This window comes from Colobus angolensis, unplaced genomic scaffold (assembly GCF_000951035.1).
Source record: "Colobus angolensis palliatus isolate OR3802 unplaced genomic scaffold, Cang.pa_1.0 Scaffold36, whole genome shotgun sequence".
NCBI classification, from domain to species: Eukaryota; Metazoa; Chordata; class Mammalia; order Primates; family Cercopithecidae; genus Colobus; species Colobus angolensis.
The window spans coordinates 3,556,696-3,576,033 of NW_012116932.1; the positions used below are offsets into that span (position 1 = coordinate 3,556,696).

A 19,338-nucleotide genomic window follows, 5' to 3' on the forward strand; every position below is an offset into this window, starting at 1 on the left:
TATTTTTTGTAGAGATGGGGTCTCACTGTATTGCACAGGCTGGTCTCAAATTCCTAGCCTCAAATGATCCTCCCACCTCAGCCTCCCAAAGTGCCAGGATTACAGTACCTGGCCTTGTATTTCTGCTTTTATGCCATTTGTTCATCTCTTGTTCTTTATCTAAATCCCTAGACCAATGCCGTGCAAATACAACTTGATGGATGATGGAAATGTTCTACATCTGCACTGTCTAACATAGTCACCACCAGGCACTGGTGCACTTGAGCACTTGAAATGTGGCCAGTGTGACCAAAGAACTAGATTTGTAGTTTTCTTTAATTTAAATTAAAATAGTCACTTGTGGCTTTTAGCCACCATACTGAACAGTGCAGCCTCAGAACCTCTCAGCTGAAAGGGACCATGGAGATCACTGAACTACTGATCTCATTTTAGAGAGGAAGAAGCTTGACCAACAGCTTTGGAGCAGGAAAGAGATACTCAAATTCTGGCCCCACTTCTTACTACCTGTATGACTTTAGGCAAGTTATGTTAATGCTTTAGCCTCAGTTTCTTCATCCATAAAATTGGTCTAATAATATATGTCCTTATGTTGTGGCCAGGATTAAAAGAAATCACATGTGATGTGCAAACATAGTGCATGGTCCTCAACCAATGGTTATTTCTCACATTCCTTGCCTTAGCAGCAGCTACACATCCTCAGGAGGCACTAATAGCATTGTATTCCATATGAATGGGGGTTCCCAGAGGTGTGCCAAACAGTGGCTTTGGCCAGGGTCAGTCCCTTTTGGGTCCTAACTCTTGGACCTGAAATTAACTCTTGGACTTAAGTCCTAGACCAGTGGTCTGAAATTTGGGTTCACTCTCCTGGCACAGGCTTTTTCATCATAGGATATTAGGGCCAGGTAAAGGAGTGGCTTAGCCTACATGAGTCTGCCCAGCCACGCTGTATATAGCATTTGAGAAAGCTGACCCTGTCTACCATATGTGTCACCCCTGGTGGGCACCAGGCTGGCCCTGCTATGGTACTGGTGAGAGGGTTCCTGCCCAAGGGAAGTCAGGCCAGTGCCATCGGGGGGCAAGACATGGGGAACCACACCCAATGGGAGTCTGAGAATGGGAAGGGAGGGCAGCAGGACAGAGACAAGGACAAAAGGAGGGAGGGATGAAGAGAAGTGGGAATAAGGTCAGGGGAGGATCCAGGTCATTTCCTGTCATTGCTGTTGGGATATCTGGCTCATCTTCCTGAGCTGGCCAGTGTGGGTTCTGTGGGTCACCTCAGCTTGTCCTCTTAAATGGAGATGACTGAAGCCCAATGGGGACACATGAGTATCTGTTTCACCACTTCAAGTATTGGTGGCGTTCAGGCTAGGACTTAGTATAGGCCTTTCTAAATAAGCCAATGAATTAAGACTTAATGCATTCTTATCACCATAGTTGGGACAGTGCAAGCTCTCCATCCCAATAACTTTTTTTTTTTTTTTTAGACAGAGTCTTGCTCTGTCGCCCAGGCTGGAGTGCAGTGGCACAATCTCGGCTCACTGCAAGCTCCACCTCCTGGATTCATACCATTCTCCTCCCTCAGCCTCCCGAGTAGCTGGGACTACAGGTGCCCACCACTATGCTCAGCTAATTTTTTGTATTTTTAATAGAGATGGGGTTATACCGTGTTAGCCAGAATGGTCTCAATCTCCTGACCTTGTGATCCACCCGCCTTGACCTCTCAAAACACTGGGATTATAGGCATGAGCCACTGCACCTGGCCTCCAATAACATTTTTTAAAAGCTCTAATCACAGTGCTTGTCTTTAAACCAAGTTAGGTACTAACAATGATGATTTATGAGGGTATGGATCCCAGTGTTTTTGCTGGGACCTTAATTAGTACACTCTTCCTCCTCCACAGGTATCCTGGAAACCTGAAGGGAAAGGTTCAAGTCCAGGTCTCCATTATAGCCCTGCTAATAGACTTGTTCTGCCATCAACTGCCATGGACCTGTACTGCAAGATGCCTACTACATACCTGGTGCTGAGCTGTGGAAAATCCAGAACACATGTGACCACAGACAATCGTGTAGGGGCTGATAATAGTGGCTTCTCAAGGGAAAATTATGTCCGGGACCTAGCTGAGTGCATAACAGATTTCTCTTTACTCTCAGATTCAGGCTTCTTCGCTTGGGGCAGCTCCCCATGAGTGTAAGTATGAACGGGGGGGAAGACAGAGCATATACTTCTTCCTTCCTGATACTGTTGACAAAAGTATGCTGTTTACATATTGAAAATCACGGGATGGTGTGAACTCACAGGGAGAGGACAGGAGGGAGTCTCCTTGATCAAATGTCTAATATAAAGATGAAGGTTGCAGTAACAAAGAGCCAGCTGATAACCTTGTTCCTCCTGTAAGGTGCCTGCACCCCTGCCAGGCATATGATCTGGGTGGTTACACTGTTATGCCAAGAGAGGTGCTTACCCAAGGGTATGTGTCAGTATCCTTGATGGTGGTTTCCCAAACTACAGCCGCACAGTTCTCTCCCACCTCCCTCCCTAAAAGGTGGATTCAAGCTGGGGGAAGGTGGACATATCTTGCGAAGTATTGCATATGGAAATTCAAAAGATATGTTACATTCAGGGAGGGGCTTCCATTAGGCCCCATTTTTATATAAAAATCCCAAAATAAATAATATTCCTCTATTTGCTTCAAAAAAACAAATGCTTAAGTTCTCTTTACATTGATGTCAAAGCATAGCCATGGGTTATGCTGTGCAGGAGGCAGGCGTTTGGCAAGACAGATTTTTTCTGACAAAACAAATAAAATCCTGAGAGGTATTTGTTTTAGTAAACCAAAGGGAAATCCCATGAGACTTTGGCTTGTGCCTCTAAATGTCTTCCTCAGGGAAAACAGCCGGTGGCCATGCCTGTGTCCTGGGTGGACTGAGTTCATTCCAGTGAGCTGATGAGCCAAGCGGGAGATTCCCCTTGGGAAGAGTCATGGTTGTTTATTTGAAGCTGCCTTCAGCCAGTGCTTGGCTGAGGAGTGTGGATGAAATGCCTCTGCTGTCCTGCTACTGAAACGGGAGCACTATTGGCTGTCATCACTGTTGTGCCCACCGTTTTGGCTTATGATACAAGAGCCCACTGTCCTACATCTCTAATGATACACAGAGCATCTCTGGTCTCTAGGAGGTGGGAGGGGCACTATTTCCAGTTTTAACCATATGCATGACAAGGAGATCCAGCGACCATCTGGTGGGGAAGCAGGCATTCCATCTCTGGAGCTTCCCAAGGAAACAGGAGACAACAGAGTGTAGGAAATGCTCAGAACCAGGAGACCTGCAACCACTTAGCTCCAGTGGCTTGGGGTAGCTATGATTCAGTTTACTCCTTTGTAAAATGGGGATAATGCAGGGTGCTCACATGTGGAGCTAAGGAAACAATGTGTGAAAGCCCGTTGCATATAAAATTTATATAAAGAAAAGGTATTGCTCCTGTGTTATAACTATAGACACCTGACTATCACTCCATTATTAACATTACTATTCAAGCTTTCTGTGATGACCCCCTTCCCATGCCTCTCTGTTCGCGGGATTTATGTGAGAATTTTAGTTACTGTGCAGAACTGCAGTCACCTGATGCCAACAGGAAAAATCAGGAAAGGTCTGTTTCTGGGGAGTGAGGTCTTTTTAGTGCAAGAGGAAATGAGACAGGGTCAGAGAAAGAGCTTTCAGCTTCTGATAAAGGAAGAATGAGACAGCCTCAAGATGCAGTGAGTGGATGGAAATGTTCTAATGGGTGAGTTGATATCTTAGAAGAGAAGCAAGCTGATGTGATGCCATCTGGCTGTGTGTGGGAAGGAAGGGGAGAGGGCACTCGTGAGGACCCACAGTGGGGTTGGGCTGGTGGCAGCAGGTGGTCTGGGAATTGGAGCAGGTGAGTAAGTGATATGCCAACAGCTCTGCTCTCTGGGCCTGGAGCCTTGCTGTCCAAAACACAGTGAAGTACAGCTCATAACTCATAGGGGATACCTTGAAGATCCAGTCACCCTTATTTGAAAACGTAGAAGTAAGTTAATAATAGAGCAATAACTATGTCCACGTCTCATTTAGTCACCTGCCACTGCCACTGTGCTCATTACCCCATTTTCTAGCCACATAACCACTATTCTATTTCTTGAACATGCCAAGTTCCTTCCTGCTCAGAGCCTCCACACACATCATTCCCCCTGGAGTAGTGCCCTTCCTCTTATTGCTCCCAGACCTCTCATCTTTCAAGTCTTGGTTTCATGTCATCTCCTAAAAATGGTTTTCCCTGACAGCTCCCTAACCAAGCATCTACCTGTCCCCAGCACTCCCTCTCCTCCATCCCCTTGATGACAGTTCCTGAAATACATACCCCTGTGTTTTTTGTTGTTGTTGTTATTTACTTGTTTATGGCACTCCGCATGTTTCACCATTAGATGGTGGAGTCTGCTGTATCTGCAGAGACCACTGTCTCTGTAGCACTGATATGGTCTGGCGGGGCCCCACCCAAAACTTGTCTTGAATTGTAGCTTCCATAATTCCCACATGTCGTGGGAGGGACCTGACGGAAGGTAATTGAATCATGGGGGCAGGTCTTTCCCATGCTGTTGTTGTGACAGTGAATAAGTCTCATGAGATCTGATGGTTTTATAAAGGGGAGTTCCCCTGCACACGCTCTCTTGCCTGCCACCACATAAGATGTGACTTTGTTCCTCCTTCACTTTCCACCATGATTGCGTGGCCTCCCCAGTCATGTGGAACTGTGAGTCAAACCTCTTTCCTTTATAAATTACCCAGTATTGCGTACATCTTTATTAGCAGCACGAGAACAAACTAATACAAGCACCTAGCACAGTACCTTGCACATAGTGGAAGCTCAATAAAGACTGTGTTGGCCACACAAGGAATCCTCAGAGCCATCCTTTAGGGCAGATCTTATTATTTCCATTTTACAGATAGGAAACTAAACAGTTGTTCAAGGTCTCATACCTAGTCAAGGGCAAGTCCAGAATCCTACCCCAGGAGTGGCAGAGACAGAGCCCAAGCTCTCTGTTCTTGCCTCTGACTCATTGACTCATGGTTGAGTCTGGGGTGCTGTGGGAATTTCCACTTTCTGGAACTCCCCAAAACTTGATACTTTGAGTTTGCAGAAAATATTTCAGAAAGACCCCAAATGCAAGGTGATGTCATGCCTGCAGCCTGAGCCCAGGAACTGCAGCTCTGATTTTGTGACCAGTCTGAGTGACAGGCTATTTGAAGGACTTTTGCTCCCCTGCTCCATCCGGTAGGATCCCTTTCCATTCCTTGCTGGAAAGGCCCCTTGTCTGAATTCCAAATCCATTTCCATTCTTAATCTTTCAACTCAGCACCCAATGATGAACTGTCTCCCATTATCTCTCTCTTTTTTTTTTTTACCAGCCTTACCCATGTCCCCTCCTGCCTTGCTAACCAGATTATAAAGCTCTGGAGGGTGGGCATGGAGTCTTCTATTTGTTTTGTTCTCCTTGGTGCTAAGCATACGCATGGCAGCAGCAGTAAAACAAGCTGACAGCATGTTGACAAAGAAAGGTTCTGCTGATAAATCAATGAAGTTTAATCTCTGATAAAGCCATAGAGATACTCCTTGTAACCCCTGTGCATCTGGCAGTTGGCGAGGACAAGGGAGTTTATGTAGGTGATCTATGCTGATCCCTTGTGGACTGCAAGTCTACCATGTGCTGCTTTGCACACCCTTGTTTTAATCTGCTCATGCAGGGATGAATGCCACTAGACCCCCAGTGGGGATGGGGTACGCCCCTGGCCTTGCCTTTCCCATGCCTAACTTTCCAGTTTTGAAGTGCATCTGTGTGCTGCCCTGTCCCAGACTGTGAGCACCTATATCTAGCAGAACCAGAGCCCTACTGGCCAGTGCCCCGGTTTCTTGCAGAACCTACCCCACCCAGCTCCTTCTCCAGCACTTTGCACATTCTCAACTGGGTTTACTCAAACCAGTAACAATGGATGTGACAGACTCAGCAACTCCACTGCAGACAGGAGCAGCACCAAACCCTTGGGTCATGGGAAGACCACTGAGCTCTGTGACTCAAGGTGACAGACAGAAAGGTTGGCTCCACACTGTGACTTCCTGTGTCCAGATGTGACCATTTTGGTGGTTGAAATAGCAGCGGCAATTTTCTCGCGGTCACTTTTCAGTTTCAATAAAGCAAGCAATCTAGGTTATAAGAATACACATGGTACTTATAAAGTTATTTCCCCCCGCTGGACTCAGTACTAATTCTTCTCAGAATGAAAAATAAAATGCAGCCTATCAGCATTTGTATTTTTCCTAAATTGGTCTCTGTGTAAAATCTATTTCTATAATTGTCAATAGACCGTTTGTGTTTTTCTCTCCTCTCTTACCCCTCCTGGCCCCTGACTCACACTCATTTTCTCTTTCAATTTCGCTCCCCATCCTTTTGAAATTTTTACCCTGGCCAGTGGCCACCTGATTCAACTACAGAGGGTTACATGTGTGCCCCAGACTTGCACATGTGGAGGGTAGGCCAGCACCGCTTGGGGACTCACCCAGAGGGCAGCAGGAGTGCGGTGGCCTCCAGGGGATGCTGAGGTCCCTTCATCTGCCACTTTTGTGCTGCCACTCTGGGGATGTGGCCATCCTGGCTCTTCTTCCACTTGCTGCTCACTTTTGCTCTTCTGTTTTCGTATAATCTGGGAGGACAAAAAAGGGGCAAGTTATTAGAGAGGCCTCCTGATGCTATGTGGGGTAACTGGGACCATCTTTGGAATATTTTTCAGCCACTTACAAGCTTAATGTCAACAGAACACTAGGCTGTTTCAGATCTGCTCTATGAGAAACCAGTACAACTATAGCCTTGAGCATACTAAGCATTCTACAGTTTGCAAATAATCCTTTTATGATGTTAACAGCTTCTTCTATCTATTAAGTGCCTAGCATGTGTCAGACCTCACGTTAGGTATTGTGGAAGCTCTACGTCACTTAATTCTAGAAGGTACATACTGTAATTCTTTCCATTTTTATAGATGAGGAAACAGGCTCAGAGACACTAAGTTATTGGATAAGGCTACACAGCTCATAAATGGTGGAGCTGGATTTCAAACCCAGAGCCTCTGGTTGTAAGTCCTGACTTTAGGAAGCATCTGGAAGCCCTATCAAGGGGGTAGACACCAAGAGTCACCAGAATGGCTCCAGATCCAGCTCATTTGCACAGTCATTTGGACCTAGTGAGTCCATCTGTACCAAGGTCTCTGGGCTTTCAACTTCCTATAGGCAGGAAGCAGGCAAGTAATGTGCTAAGCCACCAAGATGGGCATATTCTTCCATGTTCCTTTAGGCCAGACAGGAGGATAAAAAGGAAGGCTGAGAGCCCAGAGAACAATGAACTGAGGTGCCATGTCCCCTGGCAGGGTGGGGACCCAGCCATGTTGCCCAGCAGGATTTCAGAATTGCTGAGGACCAGTGACCCCCAGTGCCTCCCATTCTTCCCCTCTGCAGGTGGGTGGGGCCAGTGCCGTCTCCTTGTCCCTCTTCAAACATTGCATGTTGGGTATATGGGGGGAGATCATTCGTTTGCTTAGTTTACAGATCTCCAGCGAAAAAGGAGCTAAAATTGGATCAAATGTACTTTGAATTGTGATTGGATGAGACATTTGTGGGTCTTTGGGTGTGGTGAGTCTACTTGGCATATGGAAGGGATGTGAATTATTGTGAACAAAAGGGAAGACTGAAGTTTTTCAACACTTCCTGCATACAGCACTTTGTAGTGTGACTCTGCAGACCCTCCTAGTATGGGGAGATTCTACGTCCTAGCCCTTGGCTTTGGGCTCGATGTGTGGCTTGCTCTGGCCAATGAGATGAGAGGAGGGAGTCAGTAACTGTAAGCCAGAGCTAAGCCTTGGCCTTAATAAGCACTGTGTGCTTCCTCTTGCTGGCTTGTGCTCCTGTCATGGCCACAGGCAGCTCATGTGCCCTCAGCTGGGACCCAGAGTGAACATGCTGCAGCCGACTTTGTCCCAACCCACAGCTTGAAGTGCAGCCACTGCAGATGTGTGAACAAGAAGTAAATTGTGGCATAACAAAACATATATACAGATAGTCCTTGACTTAAGATTTTTGGACTTTATGAAAGCGCTGTGTATTCAGGATGGCATTCCATAAATGATATGAGCTATTAAACACTATTATAAAATAGGCTTTGAGTTAGATGGTGCTGACCAGTTATAGGCTAATGCAAGTTCTGAGTACGTCTACGATAGGCTAGGCTAAGCTAGGATATATTAAGAGTATGTTAGGTGTATTGAATGCATTTTGACTTCTGATACTTTCAACTTAGGATGGGGTTACTATCTGGACTTAACCCCATCTACTGTAAGTTCAGGGGTGTCTGTATTTGGTCTTTGTCCCCATTTCCTGGCACAGTTTCAAAAAACATTCGCAATTATTCGAGTGTTAGGAGTGTCTTTGTTACACTAACAAGGTGATTCAAGGTGAGAGCCCTAGATAACTTCAGGATGGCGGCAGGTTGCCAGAAAAGCCAACTATAGTGCATGATTAGAGGGCTGGGAGCAGAAAGACTAGAGAGTGCGTTCAATCAGGTAATCAATCATTTAATCAATCATGTCTACATACTGAAACCTGGCTAAAAACTCTGATGCAACAAGGCACAGAAACCTTCCTAGCTGGTGCATACATCAATGTGTTGGTAGAGTGATGTTCACAGAGAGGGCAGGGGAGCTCTGTACATCCTGTCCCCAGACCCTGCTGCTCTGTGTATCTCTTCATCCGGCTGTTCCCCTGTACCCTTTATTTTAAACTGGTAATGGTAAGTAAAGCAGTTTCCTGAGTTCTGTGAGTTCTAGCAAATCATTGAATTGAGGGTCCAGGGTCGTGGAAACTCCCAAATTTGTAGCAGGCTAAGGAGAAGTGTGGTGGCTTGGGGATACTTGAAACCTGTGGCTGGTGTCTGAAGTAGTGGCAGTCTTGTGGGACTGGGCCCTTAATTTGTGGGGTCTGCACTAACTGCAGGAAGAAGTTAGTATCTGAATGGAATTTCACTTCTCAGTTGGTGTTGGAGAATTAGTTATGGAAGACAGAAAGATCCTTGTCAAAAGCCACAGAGTTTTGGGGTGGTTGGTTTCTCAGAAGTAATTGACAGGTACACTGTGCAAGGGACAGCATAGGGCACGGAGCTAGCAGGAGTGACTGCAGAGCAGTGCAATACATTCCCTCTGCATGGGTCCCCAGGGCACAAAAGGCTAAAGTGAGAAGGCACAGAAGATACAGTACCAGAGACACTCCCCATGTTTCATCTGCTACTTGCCAGAGTCCCTACTCCGGGCCCAGCCAGGAAACTGCAGCCATCCCACTGTCAGGGCCCATCTACCTTCTGCAAGATTGTCGTGGCCAATTCCTCAGTTAGCTCCTCCTTGTGGTCCCGCAGGTAACTGGCTTCATTTTGCTTGTCCTGCGGAGGGAAGAGAATGGCTGTGTGCTGTGGGTGGACTTGGGTTGACTCAGCAATCACTTTGCAAGGAGAATCCTGACCACAAAAGCAGAAGGAGGGCCCTGCTCTAGTCAGAGCTGCTGAGACACTGATTTCCTGACAACCTGCACTTTCTCCTGGCAGCCAGGACCCCAACCCACACCTCCCCACCGCAGAGAGGAGCAGGAGGGATCCTACCAGGCTGTCCCCATATGCTTCTGCTTTGGAAATTGCTTCCTCAATGGCCTCTTCAGCCACCCGTAGGGCCACAGCCAAGGTGTCCATCACACTATGTCCTAGACAGGAAACAGAACAAAGAGCATTTCTAAATGGGAATGATGAGTAAAACGATTGTTCAAGCTCTTCTGCTTAAATTCTTCAAGGGCTCTGGGATAAGTTCTAAGCTGCTTACCACAGCACACAAAGCCCTCGCCCTTTCCACCTGCCTCACTACTGCCTCCCATGCATCATTCACGTCCCGAGCCCCATATGCAACAAATTATTTGAGTAATTCATGCCTGCTGTCTCATTCCTCCTCCCTCCTAGTCTTGTGCTCCATAACTGAGCTGGTTCCCATGGACCCCAAGGCTTGGCCCAAAAATTCCTCCTCTAACAAATCTTCTCAAATCCCTTCAGCCCCACCCTTTGCTTGAGGTCTGTCCCAGGTTCTGGGCTTGCTTTCATCATCCAGAAAGGCTCCATGCCCCTGGCCCCTTCCCACAGGTCACTTTCAGAGAGCAAGAATTGATCATATTCATTGTTGTATGAATATGATCATACAAAAATGAAGCACTGGTCCAAGCACACAGAGTGGCTTAAAGATGACTGAACAAAAGGGCTTAATATAAGGAAATAATGGCTCTTCATCCACTTTCTCAGATAAAGATTATGCTTTATTTTGTCCATATAATGTATTATTGTGATGATGGGGAAAATGTTATTAAATGTACTAAGGACATTGGGCTGTGCATATGACTTAGTGCAAATATAAACTCTATGGTGTAATTTTTTAGACTATCAACCAGTATTAACAACACTGGCCAACCTCACAGAGCTCAGCCACAAAGCAGGCCCTAGGCCCAGAGTTTCACATACATGATCACAGTTAATTCTGTCAAAAATCCAGTGGTAAGTAGGTGCCATATAGGTACAATTTTACAGATGGTAAATTTCAAGCACAGAGTGGTTAAATAACTCACCCAAGGTACACAGCAAGACAATTAGGCTAAGATTTGAATCCAGTTGGATTCCAATTCCTTTGAATTTGAATTTGGATTCCATTTCAAATTCCTTCCCATTCAAAGCTCTTGATTTTAATCACAAAACTGACACAAATACAAGCTAACATGATTTAAAAATATCGTGCTACCATATTTTTAGTGGACTTTTTTTTTAAGATATGGCAACAAATGAGAGAAAGTAAAGGACTTCCCCAAGTGAAGAGTTCTTTTTGGAGCTAAGTGCTGGGAAAAGTTCTGTTTCCCTTGAGATCCTAGATTTTCGCTTCTTACTTGTGAGAATTTCTATCATCCTTCTCTTAGTTTTCCCTAGAAGTCCAAGTCACATCACATGCAGGAATGTAGGTCAGCAAGGGCTGGGTACCTGGGTCTCCTTTTCCCCAATTTCAACCTCCTGTTTCCATTTATAATCTCCTACTCATATATTATTTAACACATTCAAATCTCCTGTAAGCTGTTGAAAATTCTTTGTGGAATGAGACAGGGTGTGAATACATCAATTCATTAATTACTCAATTAAAAAATAATTCAAGCTTCTTAGACTCTTAAGGACATAAATGTAGACAGAAAGTATAATTTGGCAAACATAATAAAGTCTCTAAACAATCCACTTAAGGTCAAAGTGATCTAGCTAGCTGATGAGTGTGTCACAAACCAGCTATGACAGTCATGATAGAGCCACATAGGGGCAGCTCGGCCCATGGCTCTGCACACCACCAGGTGGCACAGTCTTTCCAATGTTTTGATAACTAGAGCCTACACGATATAAATTGTCATCACACACACTAAGAGCTCCCTGGTGGTAGACACTGTATCTCCCCTCTCTCTTCTTCAAGATAGTCACCAATGTATTTTTTGCAGAAAATAGTACAAATTTTTTTTGAATCAAACAAATGTTTACTGAGTACCGTTTGTGTGCTAGGCTCTGTGATGGCCCCAGTGACAACCTGATGGACAAGCTGAGTCCATGCTTTCATGTACCTTCAAAGATATTGGGTGATTAGACATATAAGTAACCACTAAGAGACATGCATAACTAGCCGTGTAGACTCCTGGAAGGTGGGCACCTGGAGCTGTAACTAGGAAGGCTTTGGATGCTATGATTATAATTCTTAGATGAAAGTGATGTGGAACACTGGGCAAAAAGTGAAGGTTCAGGTCAGTGTTTCGGAGAGAAAGGTTGGCAAGCGTTGGGGGTAAGATTAAGAAGGTAAAGTGGCCAAAGTTCAGAAGACCAGCTAGATGGTGGATGGTCAATGTGTCAATGTGGCTAGGGTATAGTACCCAGTTATTTAATCAAACACTAGTCCAGGTGTTACCGTGAAGGTATTCTTTAGATGTGGTTAACATCTACAATCAGTTGACTTCATGTAAGAGTTGCCCTCCACAATGTGGGTGTGTCTTATTCAATCCTTTGGAAGGCCTTAAGAGCAAAAACTGAAGTTTCGTAGAGGAGAAATTCAGCTTGAAGACTGAAGCAGCAACTCCTGTCTGGGTTTTCAACCTGCTGGCCTACCCTGTATGTTTGGGGCTTGCCAGTCCCCTGCAACTGCATGAGCCAACTCCTTAAAAGGAATCTGTGTGTGTGTGTGTGCATGTACATACATATATATTTAGTGTACTGGAGAACCCTGCTGATACAGATGGCCACTGAAATTAACACTAATACTGGAGAGTTTCGGGCAGAGAGGTATGAAGGATAGGGGTTTAGAATGGAGAGAAAAGGGTAAGATTGAAAACAGAGCGGACAAGTACTTTTGTAGCTTGGAGGAAATGAGGAGAGGGACTGAAGGAAACATATCTCTCACTGGTGGACCTAAGTGGCTAAAGAGCTTGACTAGGACAAGTTGGGGTTAAGAATCCTACAGGATCTTCAGGTGCTAATGGCCAAGCATTAGAAATCTGAGCCTAGAACTCTGGGATGAAATCAAGGTTGGGCATTTCTGGCTCAGCAGCAAATGGAGGTGCACTTGAGGTGGTACAATGGTGTGTGCTAACCTATGGAGAAGCTGCAGGTAATAAGGATAACAGTGGACAGAATTTTCATGAGAAGGCACCTGTATTAGGGTTCTTCAGAGAAACAGAACCAATAGGATATATATAGATATAAAATAGGAGATCTATGATGGGAATTGGCTCATGTGATTAAGGAGGCTGAGAAGTTCCATGATATGCTGTGTGCAAGCTGGAGACCCATAAGAGCAGTGGTATAATTCAGTCCAGATGTGAAGGGCTGTGGAATGGGGAGCTGCTGGTTTAAGTCCTGAGTTAGAAGGCCCAAGAATCAGAAGCTCTGATGTCTGAGGGCAGGTGAAGATGGATGTCCCAGCTTCAGAAGAGGGACAGTGAATTCACCTTTCCTCTGCATTTCAGTTCTATCTGGGCTTTCAATGGATTGGATGACACCTACTCATACTGATGAGGGCAGATCTTCTTTTCTCAGTCTATGATTCAAATGCTATTCTCTTCCAGAAATACCTTCACAGACAAACCTAGAAATAAAGTTTGACCAGCTATCTGGGCATCCCTTAGCCCAGTCAAGTTGACACACAAAATTGACCATCAACAGCACCCAAAGAGAGAATAGAGGGTACAGATGAGCTGTAGGGGTCACAGGAGGAAGGCAATTCAGGGGGCACTGATTATCAATGTCCAGTACTTCAGACAAAGAATTGAAGTGATAAAGTTTTTATATGAAATTAGAAGTTTGTTTTGCTTTTAACCACTGCTCTAAGGGGGCAATTATATTGGTATAAAAAAGTAGAATTTAATCAGTAAATGATACCTTCTTTAAGGGAATATTTTAATATGAGATGCACAAGTGAGTAGGTTGATTGATATGTTCCAACTCCAGAAGAATATTTACTAGTTGACTGTAAAGTATCCATGGTTGGGCAATGAATGCTGTCCCCTTGGCCACACTTTGGATGGCCACATGATGGATTCATGCAATTGGCAATAATAAGTGACCCAGGGAGACTCACACATAGTAGTAGATAGTTGCATCTGGGGTAATAATGCACCTGGCGGACCCTGGCAGTACCTGTACCTGTAGGTATTTCTATTCCTCCAACTTCCCAGTAGCTGTAAACTCTTGAGCAAATTTACCTTCTGACTGCCTATAAAATGCTGAATCACTGCCAGAAATGCTTCCTTCATTCTCCAGGTTTGACTCAAAAAGGCTTCCTCCTGGCAGGGTAGGGGTGGGAGAAGAGAATGAATATGATTATCAAAGGTCTTCAGTGAACACTGATGCACTGTGTCACTGACCTGGCAGACTGCTATTACACACTTGGGTTGTTAGCCTTGCAAACAGGTTTAGGGACTCATGAGTTCCCACAATAATGCTAACATTTTTGACCCATTGCTTTTTTCTTCTCACACTGATTTCTGGTGCAGCATTGCTGCCAACCCCAACTTTCTTCCCGTACCTTCTTTGCAGGCAATATGGAATCAAAGACAGAACAATAGATTAAAGTCTGAGAAATGTGAGGTCAATTCCTGGACCTGCAAATTACTGGTTGTGTGGCTTGGCATGGCTGCATCTAGAATTTATTCATTCATCCAGCAAATAGTCTATGAGCATCAGAATGCCTGGCTTCAGCCTAGGTATTAGGGGCACACTGATGAGCAAAGCTAAATCTGCCCCCCACCCCACCCTGACAAGCATGAGATTCTCATGTGGGAAATTCATTAATCAAATACTTAGATAAATACATATAAAATTATAGATAGGTTAAGTGCTTTGATGGGATGGTTCACAGCCCAGTGAAAGTGTTCAGCAGGGAAGACGGACCTAAGCAGTGAAGAATCAGCCAAAGGGTGTAGGGAGGGGGAGAACATACAAGGCACAGCAAACAGCTTGCACAGAGACCAGTCCTGGGAGGAAAGGGTGTATCTGAAGGCCTAAACGAGAGTCAGCGTGGCAGGGCTGCAGAGAGAAAAAGCAGCTCTGGTGACGTGACCTGGGGACACAGGCCATGCAGGTCATGGTGGCCACATCAGTGTTTGGATCTTTATCCCAACCACCATGTGAAGCCCTTAAAAGTTTCAGAGACGACCTGGTAAGATCTGTGCCTCTAAAAGTGCACTGTGGCTGCTGTGTGGAGAATAGCTTGGAAGGGGGAGAAGGTGAGTGTAGACTAAGGAAGGGCAGACAATGGAAGCCCTGAATGCAGCTCACTTTTTTAAGTTGACCTGTGATGGGAAAGAGGATGGCAGGACAATGAGTGGAGGAAAGTGCAGTCAAGGAGGGGTTTAGAAAACAGGAGAGACTTGGGTGTGTTTATAAATCTCAGTAAAGACAGAGATTGAATAAGCAAGAAGTGACCTTTAGACTTTCCTGGAAGGTGAGAGGGATATCAAGATGCAAGACTAAGGGGAGCGGGAGGCAACAGAGAAGGCAGACAGCACTCCCACTGCAGCTGCATGCAGGGGCAAGTCCCTGCCTGGCATGCCCTGTAGGCCATAGGAAGGAAGATTTGAGGTTGCCTGCTGAGAGGATGGAGAGGGCCATGGGAAACATAAGGGGAAGGGAGATGTGAAGAAGTCTGTGGAAGACTGACCTCACCAGAGGACAAGCCCTAGTTTTGCATGACTTTAAATCTTCTAGTAAAACACCTCTCTTTCTGTTTCCCTTTTAAATTTGGAGGTGGGAGCGTTGGTGTCATTTAGGATGATGTGATTTTCTTTCAAGGGCAGAAAGGGGCTGAATTGTTCTGGAAAGCATGGGCTAAGCAGCCAGAAGACATGAAGCCACCATTTTTCATGAGTTGGCGGAAACTCTAATTTCATGTGGCTCAGCATTTTTAAAAAACCACATTTGTCCATCAAATCCCAGATGAAGCAATAGACCTCTTTAAGAATCATGTCAAAATTAGATATAGAATGATAATAACAGCCAGGTTTATTTTTCCCATTTATTTATCTAACACTAAATAAAGCATATATTATTTATCCAATTGTCTGAAGATTAAGTATATTAATAATGGCAACTTCTACCTTTTGCATGTAGTGCTTCTTTTAGGATAACTGTTAAAAATGTCATATTGTGTTCTCTGTTCTCACTTATAAATGGGAGCTGAACAGTGACAACACATGGACACAGCAGGGGGAACAATGCATACTGGGGCCTGTCAAGGTGGCAGGGGGAGGGAGAGCATCAGGATAAATAGCTAATACATGTGGGGCTTATACCTAGGTGGTCGGTTGATAGGTGCAGAAAACCACCATGGCATATGTTTACTTATGTAACAAACCCGCACGTCCCGCAGATGTATCCCGGAACTTAAAATTAAATTAAATTAAAAAAAAAAAGTCATGCTGGGTCTATCAGAGAAGCCATGTGAGCACTCATTACCTTTGGACATTATTTTATTTATACATGTATTTACTTATCTGACTTCTCCACTAGAGTTTTGGCTCTGAAATGGCAGGGTCTTGCTCATTTCTTCACTTCTAACATCTTAAGCCAGATGGGCACACAGTAGGTGTTCAGTAAATATTTGCTGAATAAATGAATACATCTTAGATTTGTCTGATAAAACAAATAAGAATTCTTTTAGGGCTAATCTGGTCACCTGCTGTGAGCTGCAGGAGGAGTAAGGTTAGCTTGGGGGCACTGCTGAGGAACTGATGGCACTACAAGATGTGTATGTGATGGGTTATATGTGAGATTGTGTGGATTGAAGCAATCTTCAATGAATTTATTTATTTATTTATTTGATGGAGTCTCGCTCTGTTGCCAGGCTGGAGTGCAGCGGCGCAATCTTGGCTCACTACAACCTCTGCCTCCTCGTACAGGCGAGTGCCACCACGCTGGGCTAATTTTTTTGTACTTTAGTAGAGACGGGGTTTCACCATGTTGGCCAGGATAGTCTCGATCTCCTGACTTCGTGATCTGCCTGCCTCAGCCTCCCAAAGTGCCGGATTACAGGTGTGAGCCACTGTGCCCAACCTGAATTGAGTGTTTTTATGGCAAACTACAGTGGTCTGCATAATGAAGACGTTCTGTAGGTGAAACGAGTTTTACACTAAGAGTCCTGGAGCATAGCACATGCCTTGGGCAATGCAGATTTTGCATATCATGTTCTGACAATTAAAATTCTGAAAATGAGTACCATTAGATAGAGTTGGAAGAACACTGCTGAACTAATTACTCTGAGTTCTAGCTGAGGCTCTTGTTCTCAGTCTTGGCTGTACCTTAGAATAATACAGGCAACTTTAAAAAATATGTATACTGGATTACACCTCCAGAAATTCAGCAGTAATTAATGGGGGGTGGACAATGATTTGGGGTATTGGAAGGTTTTTTTCAAAGTACCCTCGGCGATTCTAATGTGTAGTCATGAATTGAGGATGGCAGATGACAAACCTACAAAGGGTACTAGGTAACAAGCAAAAGCTAATGAATGACTCTTAAGTCATCTCACACAACCAGGAGGCTACTTAAGCCCTGGGAGATTTCTCCCTACTTGAAGTGTAACTAAATTTCCTATGTAGCTTGTAGAATAGATCTCATTGTTTTATGACCATGGCTTCATATATTTGAGTACCATCTCATAAATTGTCTCCTGTCTGCCTGTCTTCATGTTTCTCCAAAAGAAATCTTCACTTAAATGGAGATATGAATAGTATTAAAGCAACTGATTCTCATATTTCTATGAAGCAGCTTGGTATCCATAAAATGCTTTGTTTTTGGACAGGGTCTTTCTCTGTCACCCAGGCTAGAGTGTAGTGGCACAATCATGGCTCACTGCAGCCTCAACCTCCTGGGCTCAAGTGATCTTCCCACCTCAGTCTCCCAAGTAGCTCAAAGGACAGGTGCATGCCACCACATCTGGCTAATTTAATTTTTTTTTTTTTTTGTAGAGACAGGATCGTGCTATGTTGCCCACGCTGGTCTTGAACTCCTGGTCTCAAGTGATCCTCCTGACTCAGCCTCCCAAAGTATTGGGATTACAAGCATAAGCCAACATGCCTGGCCCCATAAAATGCTTTTAAGGTTGAACTAGTACAATAATGAGGATATAAGATGTGCCAGGCCTTGAGCCACGCTTTGAGAACACAGATAAACAAGCTACCACCTGCATATCACAGTCTGGCAGGAGAGGCAGCTGTGTAATCCTGAATGCACTGTGATATGTGATAAGTGCCGTGATTGAGGCTCAGATGAAGAAAGTGGTGAATCACAGAGGGCCCAGCACCTAAAGCTGCTTCAATCAGGGCAGATATTTATTCTTAGCAAAGAATTCTCCTTTGAAACTGATCCTTGTAAATTTCAAAGCCCTGCTAATACTAGCCCGCTTGGGATTCATGCCTGCCTTCTCCACTTGTGGAGACTTAGAGAGAAAGGGAAGGAAATAAAAATTCTGCTCTATTCTACAGGGTTTTCCACATGTTTGCTTTATTCCTCAATGTGCATTAAGTGGTAAAGAACACCTACGAGATCTGAATTTGGTGACATTTAAAGGGGCACATTCAGCATACCCGAGGATGTACAAGAGAGGAAAGGAGGATGGGATGCAAATGAGCGAGCCGATTCTATTCATGAACCTTCTTGAGATCTCTCTCTGGTTGAAAAACTGCTAACAGTGTGACTTTTAAGCTTTATTTCTTCTTTGCCTCCATTCCTACAGAACTTTTAGAGAAACTGGTGAAATGATGATAAACATAATATGTGGACACCTTCAGCACTGCTCTCTTAGCTATAGCTTTCCTGAGCAGTTTGAAAGACAGAGATTCTAATAATGACAACAAAAGACCCTAATGATTCTCCATGTTTAGTGCCTCCATTCTGTTTTCCCCATTGTCTAAGTGGCTGGCATATTTTTAGGTAAGACACAACCAAAGACTTTATTGAGAAAACGACGTAAAATAAAGGTGGTGAAAAAGCTCCAAATTAGATGAATAAGGTTTGTTTTTCTTCCTTGTTTCTCATGGATAAAAAGCATTTGCCTGTGTTAGCCAAGTGATAAAAAAAAAATCTGCCACTTGATAGAAAGAAACAGACTTTTTGAAAGGGATGCTCTCCATATTCTGACTACCATTCTTTTCTACTGGCTGATCTAATAGGACTAAAGAATATAATTTCTCATCCCAATGAACTTGGTTGTCTCAACTGTATACAAACAGCACAGGTAAAAAAAAAAATTCATCCTTCAAGTTTCCTGGGAGGAAGCAGACACTTTTCTCACTCTCCCACCACATCAGCTTCTGGGCCATACGAACAGAATTTTGGAGTAAGAAGAAAGGAAGGTGGAGGGCATGCCCTCCAGGGACAGTTGTAGTCTCTCTGTAGCCAAGGGCAAATGACTTTCTAACGTTTTAATCATTAAGGGATGATGATCAAGAACACCTAATTTTTGATCTGAGATTAAAATAATCACAATTTGTAGAAGTACTTGGTGTTCACAGCCTCTAACTTATAAGCTCTAGCCCAGTGGGGATGCTGGAACCAAAAGAGTCAAAACATAGCAGAGTCTCTGGCATCCGTCCTTCTATTTCTGCTTCTCACTAGTGCCGGATAGTTAAGCAAATTTATCTGTCCCAGGTGAGTGTGCTCCAGTGTTCAGGGCCCCTGAGCCAGG

At 44.5% G+C, this 19,338-nt stretch overlaps 1 protein-coding gene and 1 long non-coding RNA gene across 2 annotated transcripts in view; one reads left to right on the forward strand and one right to left on the reverse strand.

Annotated features, from left to right (window-relative positions):
* The window catches only part of LOC105519791, a 127,251-nt gene extending 123,777 nt beyond the window's left edge, over window positions 1-3,474 (forward strand). The window contains exon 3 of the long non-coding RNA XR_001003026.1: window positions 1,902-3,474. This is a non-coding gene — a long non-coding RNA (uncharacterized LOC105519791). The remainder of the gene's footprint in view (window positions 1-1,901) is intronic.
* Window positions 1-19,338, reverse strand: part of MYRIP (myosin VIIA and Rab interacting protein) — a 417,935-nt gene that overhangs the window by 80,316 nt on the left and 318,281 nt on the right. Inside the window, exons 4-7 of the mRNA XM_011953264.1 lie at window positions 13,859-13,939; window positions 9,711-9,808; window positions 9,414-9,494; window positions 6,577-6,720 (exon numbers count right to left, since the gene is read on the reverse strand). Coding sequence (XP_011808654.1) covers window positions 6,577-6,720; window positions 9,414-9,494; window positions 9,711-9,808; window positions 13,859-13,939 — 404 coding nt within the window. The remainder of the gene's footprint in view (window positions 1-6,576; window positions 6,721-9,413; window positions 9,495-9,710; window positions 9,809-13,858; window positions 13,940-19,338) is intronic.